Raw genomic sequence first — 10,691 nt, forward strand, 5'->3', positions numbered from 1 at the left:
GGGATGTTACATAAAAGTAGCAAAGTTTTGTAGCTAGTGTTGAGATAGTAGCCCCAACATGATTATCGATGTACTTAAATACAATATTAAATAAAAACAAGTATTATAGTGGTATTTAAACAGGCACAACAATCCACATGTGAAGGTATTACTTATCTTAAGGTTTAAAAGTGCAAAATTCACCTATAAAAATAGTAAAAGTGCAAAATTTACACGTATTATGCTTTCTTCAATAAAAAAAATCAAGTTTAACATATTAAATTCATATAAAATGATTGAACAAAAGAATAATTGTTCTCCAAAACTCGTTCATTATGCTATTAAGTGCGCATGTTTTAGTCGTTGAATGCTTTTTAGCGTGATGTTTCACATTTACTTTTGTCTAATATAAATATAAATACAAATATATAATGAAATATAAACATAAATGGTAAATTAGCCAAGTGGTTTGTTACTTAAATTTAAAGAATTTGACGGAGGATCAAATGCATTTTGAACCATTTTTGGAGTTTATTTTTTCACTTATTTATATGTTATTTACTTGAATAATTAAAACTTTAATTTCTACTACAGGTCGAATGGGTTATAGGAGGAGATTTCAACTAGGTTAGGTGTCAGTCGGAACGAAAAAACTGTGTGTTCAAAGATCAAAGAGCAACAATGTTCAATCAATTTATTGATAACAGAAGTTTAATAGAGATACCACTAATTGGAAAACGGTTTACGAGAATCAATGACGATGGAGTGAAGTTCAGTAAACTAGACTGTTTCCTTGTTTCTGAAAGTTTCATCCAAACTTGGGGCGATATATCAACCATTACCCTAGATCGAAAAACACTTGATAATTATCCATTACTCCTCAGAGATAAGAACGATGATTTCGGCCCAAAACCTTTTAAGATTTTCGATATATGGCTGGATAACAAGGAATTCGAACCTTTGATTGTTGAGGCGTGGAACAAACAGGTTATTGGAACGAGAGCAGACTGCCTATTTGGAAACAAGCTAAAAAATATGAAAGAAGCTCTTAGAAGTTAGAGCAAAAATAGCTATGGGCTCATAGATGATGAAATTCGCAAGTGGAAGAAAAGGTCTGATGAACTTGAATCGAAAGCTGAACAGTTTACATTGTCAGATAACGAGCTTAATGAATGGCGTGAAGCAAGGCAAAATTATTTCCAGAAAGAAAATGTCAAAGCCGATATGATCCGCCAAAAGTCAAGATTGAAATGGATTGCTGAAGGGGATGATAACACGTCTTATTTCATTCTTCCATCAAAAGAAGAAACAACAATTCCAACACTAGGGGGCTTCATATAAATGGAAGATGGGAAGAAAATCCTAATGAGATCAAGAGTGAAATTCTCAAATTTTTTAGTCAAGGGTTTAAACAAAACCAATCGACAAAGCATGACTTCGAATGTATAAAAAATCTTCCTTTTAAAAAGATTAATGAGACACATTCTATCATGCTTGAAGCCTCATTTAAAGAAGAAGAATTATGGAATGCAATCAATGAGTGTGAACCAAATAAAGCCCTCAGGCCGGATGGGTTCAACCTTAATTTCTATAAGAAATTCTTTTGGCTAATTAAAGGCGATCTCATGAAAGCACTTGAATGGTTCCATACACAAAATGAAATCTCAAAAGGGTGTAACGCATCCTTTTTCACGCTCATCCCGAAAGTAATAGATCCCATATCTCTTGGAGAATATCGTCCGATTAGTTTTATTGAAAGCTACTATAAGATCATTGCCAAAATCTTAGCAAAAAGGCTTCAAAGAGTTATTAGTAAGATCATCGGTTATGAACAAAGAGCATTTATGAAAGGAAGATATATTCTTGATAGTGTTTTTGTAGCAAACGAGATGGTTGATTACATGAAGAGTCAAAAGAGGAGATGTCTAATGTTTAAAGCCAACTTCAAAAAGGCTTTTGATAGAATTAATTGGGAATTCTTATTTACGGTATTAGATTGTATGGGGTTTGGCAAGAAATGGATATTGTGGATTAAAGCATGCCTTTCTTCAGCTTCAATCTCAATCCTTGTCAACGGTTCTCCAACAAACGAATTCTCACTTAAAAGGGGAGTACGTCAAGGTGATCCCATCTCTCCATATTTGTTTATTATTGCGGTTGAAGGTCTTAATATGCTTATGAAACGTGCCTTAGAAACTAAGCTATTTAGCGGCCTAGAAATTTGAAACGACTCGTCCATATTACTATAAATGCAGTACGTTATTCATTGGTCCCATAGCGAGGTATTTGACCTCTAAATGATACGTTTTAGAAAAATATTGCATTCGTTTCATAAAAAGCACACCATTATTATACATAATGCATGTTTTAAATAAGTGGGCGATTATTTAAGAAATAATCCCCATGATACATCGGTTACCAAATACTACACACATGACATAACAGTCGAATATAATACATGACAAAGGTTTTATTGAATGCAACACTTCATTTAAACAAAAGTATGAGACTTCATGCACAGCTTGCTCAGATAATGCAACAGCAGAAGACTTTCTTAAGGACCTGAGACTAAACATGCTTAAACAGTCAACACAAAGGTTGGTGAGATATATAGGTTTATCATCGATATAAATATAGACCACAAGATTTCATAGTTATAAATATATGTACACTCGCAAGTGTATAAAAGTAGTCTATAAGTTGTTGAGCGCTTCGGTAACCATACTTAACCATTAATGTAGCATATTCCCTTTATTATGAAATCTCCCTACACTGTACCAAGTGTAGTAAAAACGAAGTACTATGCAACCGTTTATGATACTAGAGCGACTAGCCCGGTTGGGGTTGTCAAACCCGATAGATCTATCAATAGGATTCGCGCTTACATGTTCTTACAACATGTAAATATTAGTTACCAAGCTATTAGGGAAGATATGCAAGGTGGTACAACTCAACGTAGAATATATTTTAAGTTCTTGTGTCCATAGCGTAAAATATAAAATGCATGTATTCTCATCCCAAAATATTTTTAGAGTTTAAAAATGGGACTATATACTCACGGTAGTAAAAGTATATTAATAATAAGTTTTCAACTTATTAAAAATATGGCCGTCGTCCTTGAATTCACGAATCTATAACAATAATAATGATTCAGATAATAATACGACATGTGAATAAAATAAAAAAAGTTCATAGAATACTTATGTATATTAATTTTTAATATTTTTATGTTAGTAGTCCTTTGTTAGTAGTCCAAAATAGTCCGAAATGTCCAACAGTCCAATAATCGGTATACATATAATCTTAGAATTACCCCATGACGTATTGTATACGTATTGTCTTTGCATCAACCCAGAGACGTATTTTATATGTATTGTCTTAGAATTTATCAAAACGTATTGTATACTTATTGTCTTAGGATTTATCAAAACGTATTGTATACTTATTGTCATGGAATGTACCAAGATTATTATATATATACAATCTCGGAATTAACCAAGATTATAATATTTTGTTATACTAATGATAACATGTCCAAATATATATAGGATATAGGAAAAGTTAGCAAGGATATGGTTAATATAGTTTTTACAATATAAATTTCGTCCATACAACGTTAATTTTAGCAGATTTTGTTTTGCTCGCCAAATATTCATTACAACTCCGTTTAAAGTGAATCAAATTTCTATGGATTCCTTAAGAAGTAGATTTTACAAAACCAATTCAAAAAATTCAGCCCAAGTAATAATTTTTAGAGCTTTACCATCTTTTTGTGTAGGTGGACAGACTTGGAAAAATCCGGGCACCCACCCAATATATGATTTTTGATAAAATACTTTCACTTTGTCTAAAATCATGAAAGAAATACTGGAAGTCTTATTTACATATATTAACATACTTCCAAAGTCTTAGCCTCGAACTCAAAGTCTAAGATAGGTTTTTAATTCCCAACCCAAAACAGCCCGCTTTTTACCGAATGGAGATTAAACGATATATGTTAAGTTTCAAGGTGTTCTTCATATGTACAAGTTATAAGTTCTTATATTAACTTAATATAACATCATAATACATATAAATAAGTGTTATTAGAGTTAAGTTAGAAAGATAAGATTAGTTTTTCAAACAAGTTTAGAATCAACTAAACTATGTTCTAGTTTATAAACTCTTATATAGATAGCTATAGACATATGAACTGAACAAGAGTTGAAGTAGAGTTTTTACCTCAAGTTTAGAATGTAAAGTTGCTTAAAAGAAGTAGTAGAACAAAACTTGAGAGAGTTCTTGCAAGTGTGTGTGAGAATTGGAAGTAAAATTTGAAAAATGAATGTGTAAAAATGAGTTAGAAATGGTGCTTATTTATAGGCTTGAAAATTTAGTTTTTAGTGAAAATATCTAAGATAAGTTAAAATGTAATATGTCATGGATGACATATTAAATTTATTAGGTCATGGATGACATATTACACAAATAATTACAGATTTCTATTGGTATATACGAATAGTAAATACTTCTAGAAGTTGTGTATAATACGGGTAAAAATGTCGTATGAATGCGAGTAGAATTCTTGAGGAAATTGAACGAAAATACGAGTATAGCTATCCTTTATATGTATTGGTATATTATAAAGTGTATTTAATATTTGTAAGGATGTATTTATACTCGTAATACATTATATGTAAATACATTTTAACATAAGTTAATTACGTCGTTTAAATAGTAATATATATATTGTTCAAAAACTCTTTAAATTAGTAGTATGAAAATATATATATAATACTTTGTTAATATACTTAATGAGATATTTAATTATCATATTTTCAAGTTATATATATATATATATACACACACACACACACACACACACACACACACATATATATATAATTAATACAAGTTATGACGTTCGTGAATCGTAAGAATAAAAGGGTGAATAAAAGCTTGTGTAAAACTCTTTCCGGAGGTTCAAGACTTATTAAAATTCATTGCTTATCAAGTCGAAATTATTAAATCATGTAAATAATATAATCAAGTAGTCGGAAAAATCCGGGTCGTTACAAAATTGGTAGTGATAAGGTCATAATATCACACCTTCAATATGCCGATGACACCATTATATTTGGAGAATGGGACAAAAGAAATGCCCGAAATTTGTTCAAGTTGCTAACATGTTTTGAAATATATTCAGGCTTGAAGGTGAATTTGTCAAAAAGTTGTCTATATGGTGTAGGGATTCAAAAATCCCATGTTGAAGAGTTAGCATCATATCTTGGATGCAACGCGGGTGAGTTCCCCTTCACATACCTCGGGCTATCTATTGGTCAAAAAATGTCGAAATGTAAAGATTGGAACCTATCATAGATAAATTCAATGCTAAACTCTCGGATTGAAAAGCAAAGTCGTTATCATTTGGTGGCCGTCTTACCCTAATTAAATCGGTGCTTACTAGTCTCCCATTATATGCTTTCTCCCTATTACGTGTCCCATCGAATGTCATCAACATCCTTGAAGGTTTGAGACGTAAATTTTTTTGGGGCGGGTCGGGTGATAATTCTAAGATTTCATGGGTAAATTGGAATAATATTCTTCTACCATATGAGAGCGGGAGATTAAACAATGAATCCCTTAAAGCCAAAAACTTGGCTTTATTGGGAAAATGGTGGTGGCGATTTCTTATCGAGCCAAGTGCTCTTTGGGTAAAAGTCATCAAAAGTATCCACGGGCGGGATAGAGGGTTTGGACTTTTTTCATCAAATCACAATTTGATCAAAAGCTCAACATGGAGTAACATTCGAAAAATTGGTCACGAGATAAATAATCTTGATATTCAGTTTACTACATCTTTTGTAAAAACAATTAACAAGGGAGAAAGTACACTTTTTTGGAAAGATATATGGATAGGTAACCAAGCTCTTAGAGAAAGATTCAAAAGATTGTTCAAGTTAGAAAAGAATGAAGATGCAAGCGTGTACGACCGTCTGGACAGAACCGAACCTGATTGGAGTTTCAAGTGGGATTGATTCGCCAACCTTCAGGGAGAACAATTGATGAGCTCACTGATCTAAAAAATCTACTGCTCAGTTTCCAATTGGGTCAAATGATATCGATTCATGGAGATACAATTCTAACGGTAATGGGCTATTCTCAACTTCACTTCTTACTCAACAGATTGATGAAAAGCTACTACCGGATGTTCAAATTCCCAACGCTACTGCTCGAAATAATTTTTTACCTCAAAAGTTCGAAATTTTCGTTGGCCTCTTATGCTCATCCAACTGTATGGTACTCTCAATTTCCGATTAAAATCAATATTTTTATTTGGCGTTTAAAGATGCATCGTCTTGCTACAAAGGATAATCTTGTGCTCAAGGGTGTTTTACTCCCCAATCTTTCATGTGTGTGGTGCGAAGTGAATCCAGAAACAGAATTTCATGTGTTTGCTGCTTGTGCTATTAGTAGACAAATATGGGCTAACATTGGTTCATGGATTGGCATCGTTATTCCGACTTGGAACTCGATGGACGACATGTGGTATTGGTTCAACAGTTTGCCTATTCACGGAAACAAACGGTTAGTTATGAGTAGTATCTTCTTTTCTTCCCTTTGGAACATTTGGCGGCTTCGAAATTGCTACATCTTTAAGGATCCTAGCTTCAAAATTGTTCATGTTTTAGATAACATTATTATTACGTCTTTCTTTTGGTTATTCTCTAGATACAAAAAAGCTAGGATTAATTGGTCCGTGTGGTTGCAAAACCCATTGGACACTATGTAAGTTTTGTTGCACGTTATTTTTTTTCTAGCTTCTTGCTAGGATTTTTTTTATCTTAATAAAATCTTCTGCTGTTCCAAAAAAAAAAGTTCGAAATTTTCATATGGAGAGTTCGTTTAAATCGTGTTCCTGCTAGAGTGGAGTTAGACAAACGCGGTATAGATCTTGACTCTCTCTTATGTCCGGTCTGTAATAATGAAGTCGAAACAATAGAACATACCCTTCTTCATTGCTCATTTGCAAGAGATCTTTGGGATAGAGTACTTAGATGGTGGAAGATCGGTCCGGGTTTATATCAAAATCTTGATCATATGTTTCTTGGTCAGAAACCGATGGCTCCATCACCCACATTCTCAAAGTTACGGCAATGTATCTAGTGGGCTTGAGAATATGCTTTATGGCAAAATCGTAATCAAACCGCTTTCAACAAGAAAAAAGGAAGTGGTCCAATGATTCTTAATGAGATACAAATCAAAACTTTTGAATGAATATCACATCGATCCTCAAAGTTGAAGCTCGACTGGAATCAATGGCACCTAAACCCGGCCCCTTTTGATGATCATGGTTGATGTATATGTATAATTTAGTTATTTGATGCTTTAGTCAACTAGCTAAGCTTTATTATTGTATCTTGGTATGCTATCGCATATCCTCCATGTACACATTTTTTCTTAATACAATTTGGCCTTAAAAAAAAAAAAAACTTTAATTACTTTATACCAAGTTTTTACTTTTATACATGTATTACAACATGCGCAGTTGGTTTCCAACACTAACGATCATTAAACAAATCTCGTATATACTAAAAGAAGCAAATATCTTTGTGGTTTAGAATTTTAAAACTTGTCGTTTCACCTTTTAACTACGTCATTTGATTTTGACTCTTTTTTAAACATGTGGTGTGGTCCTTTTCTCCATTTAAAGTAAATGACAACAAACAGCCTCTAAACTAGATATACATTGACTAATTGAATATACATACAAATAATCAAAAAGACATGAAAAAGTACCTCGATCCCTTTTTTCAACTTATATATATATATATATATATATATATATATATATATATATATATATATATATATATATATATATATATATATACGGCAATATCGACATCGAATCTGATTTGTCACTCACACACGCGTTAAGCGAAAACCCAACACGCGACGATGTTGACAGTACCATCGAAAGGGAACAATCCCTCAGAGACCTTCCAAAATCTCATTGATGTTAACGGTACTATCAAATGTTGGAAACTCCCTGCTTGGAGTAAGAATCGACGAGTTGACAGTACTCCAAGTTGGATCTCACCCTCATTCCACTAAAACCAAGTTTCGGTGGTTATTTTTAATATTTCTTTCTTTTAATTTAATTTTCGATAAGTGTATTAATATTAAACTACCGAAAATGTTTCTAATGTAACGCGAGTCATCTCTACTACTGAAACAATGTTTAAGTTTGTAATCAAATCATTTTTCACAGCAACACGCAGACTATTTTCTCAGCTCGTTAATACCAAACTAGTTTTTTTTTTTTTTTTTTCCATTCTAGTTAATTAATTTTAACGTTAATATATTATGCATGTAGAGAGTAACCACTCACATGAACTACAAATACGTAAATTAATCCACAAGTATATATATATATATATATATATATATATATATATATATATATATATATATATATATATATATATATATATATATATATATACTAGGTTTTTGAGCCCGCGTTGCACGAGTGTTTTAGATTCCGTGCAAAGAATGTAAATTGCAGTTCATATTGGTAAGTAATAGTGATACTAAAAAATAGGAAAAGTATAGAACTATTTAAAAGCTCGTGGTGTTACCAAATTTTTAAAATTCTTTTAGGTATAATAGCCCGCAGTGTTGACGAATTTTTTAAATTGTTGGACTTGGTATACTGTATATAATTATAATTACATTACAATATGTGTTATACAGTTGCTGTAATATATGATATTAAAAATGCAATTATAATAGGACACTTATAATTTGTCATGCATAATAATAATATATGAATACTATGTTGTTAAAGCCGTTTTTTATTATTATAGCCCGTATATCAAATATAAAAAATAAATATTAAATATTCTCTCTAAATTGTATTATTATATACATATAACCAAATTCAAGGCAAAGTGTGATTGATTTCGGTTTGTTGGCCACGTACGAAAATAAAGGAAACTATTGGTGATAACAATTTTTGTTGGTTATATGTATAAGGATAAAATGATCAATAAAATATATAACATCTCTACTTTTTCTCTGCCGTTATATATTCGTATCTTAAATCTTATACCTTAATTGTAATTGTAATTTTATACATATATATGTAAAATCTACATGTATATATTAAATTATAATGAACAATTTATTCCAATTAATAAGAAAATGACACTTAAGCAAAAACCTTTTTGTTTTATATATATGTATAATGTATAATATATGTATAATATATATATATATATATATATATATATATATATATATATATATATATATATATATATATATATAGTGAAAGGATCCCTGAAGAACTCTCCTATGGAGAGAACCCAGCGAACCACGATGTGATTTTACCAAACATCAAAATCAATAAAATTGAAAGTTAAAATCGATTGAAACAAGATCCTAAGACAGCGATTATCAACTTCCTTGAATGATTATACTCCAAATCATCATCGAATTCCTCAATTTCATGATGAACAGTGTAGAATGATGAAGATGAACTACAACTTTGATTTTTACGATTCAGTTGTTTTCAGACCTTGAATCCTTCACAAAATCTTCTAGTCGCTGCTAATGGAACAAGGTAACATCAATTTCAAACATTAATTCAATTGATTTTAGAATCTGCACATTCGATTGAGTAGGTGAATGTTGTAGATGAACTCAATCTCTATGCAGATTGAACTCAATCTGTGTGCAAATTGGGTTCAATCTGTACGAAGATTGAGTTCAATTTGCATAGAGATTGAAGATCAACCTTCAACAGATTGAATGTCATATGTTGATTTCATCTGTTCGATCAATCTGCACATAAAATAAGCTCAATCTGCACGCAGATTGAAGGTTAGTCTGTGCAGATTGAACTCAATCTCCGCTGATTCTCTTGGTTCTCTACTACCTTTGGTTCTCCATGGATCCTCACCCTATATATATATATATATATATATATATATATATATATATATATATATATATATATATATATATATATATATATATATATATATATATATATATATATAGTCAAAAGTTTAAACGAGAACCACAAAACCTGCGAGAACTGCGAGAACTTTAAAATTACAAAGATTTTTACATGTGAGTAGATTGAATCACCCATAAATGCTGATGGAGACTAAGAATTAACATAAAATAGTTTGAAAAAACTAATATTGTACCTATATAATCAAATATATATAGTTTCTAGTTCACATGTACATATTTGTGTGTGTAACATGTGAACATTTAATATAATTAACAATTTAACATGTAAATTGTGGTAATGAACATATGTTTGTTAATGATATGAGCATTAATTAACATTTGCATGTAATTTGTTGTATTTAAATGCATAAAAACTACAAAATTAAAAAGTTATCGCAGTTCTCGCCTTTTTGTGGTTCTCGTTTGAACCTGCCTCATATATAGTGAAAGGATTCCTGAAGAACTCTCCTATGGAGAGAACCCAGCAAACCACGATGTGATTTTACCAAACATCAAAATCAATAAAATTGAAAGTTAAAATCGATTGAAACAAGATCCTAAGGCAACGATTATCAACTTCCTTGAATGATTATACTTCAAATCATCATCGAATTCCTCAATTTCATGATGAACAGTGTCGAATGATGAAGATGAACTACAACTTTGATTTTTACGATTCAGTTGTTTTCAGACCTTGAATCCTT

General features: G+C 31.2%; 1 protein-coding gene across 1 annotated transcript; it reads left to right on the forward strand.

Moving 5' to 3' along the window:
- Positions 1–1,469: 1,469 nt before the first annotated feature.
- LOC139842182 (uncharacterized) lies at positions 1,470–7,125 on the forward strand. Its single transcript, XM_071832353.1, has 7 exons — positions 1,470–2,142; positions 5,165–5,260; positions 5,371–5,942; positions 6,058–6,258; positions 6,308–6,546; positions 6,691–6,747; positions 6,885–7,125. The coding sequence occupies exons 1-7, from the start codon at positions 1,470–1,472 to the stop codon at positions 7,123–7,125; spliced, it is 2,079 nt and encodes a 692-aa protein (XP_071688454.1).
- The last annotated feature ends 3,566 nt before the right edge of the window (positions 7,126–10,691 follow it).

This window comes from Rutidosis leptorrhynchoides, chromosome 4 (genome assembly GCF_046630445.1).
Source record: "Rutidosis leptorrhynchoides isolate AG116_Rl617_1_P2 chromosome 4, CSIRO_AGI_Rlap_v1, whole genome shotgun sequence".
NCBI lineage: Eukaryota > Viridiplantae > Streptophyta > Magnoliopsida > Asterales > Asteraceae > Rutidosis > Rutidosis leptorrhynchoides.

Coding starts and splice junctions, on each gene's coding strand:
- LOC139842182 (XM_071832353.1), top strand. CDS start 1,470: ATGCTTGAAGCCTCATTTAAAGAAGAAGAATTATGGAATGCAATCAAT. Junction 5,261..5,370: donor ATATCTTGGATGCAACGCGG/GTGAGTTCCCCT, acceptor CGGATTGAAAAG/CAAAGTCGTTATCATTTGGT. Junction 6,748..6,884: donor CAAAACCCATTGGACACTAT/GTAAGTTTTGTT, acceptor TGTTCCTGCTAG/AGTGGAGTTAGACAAACGCG.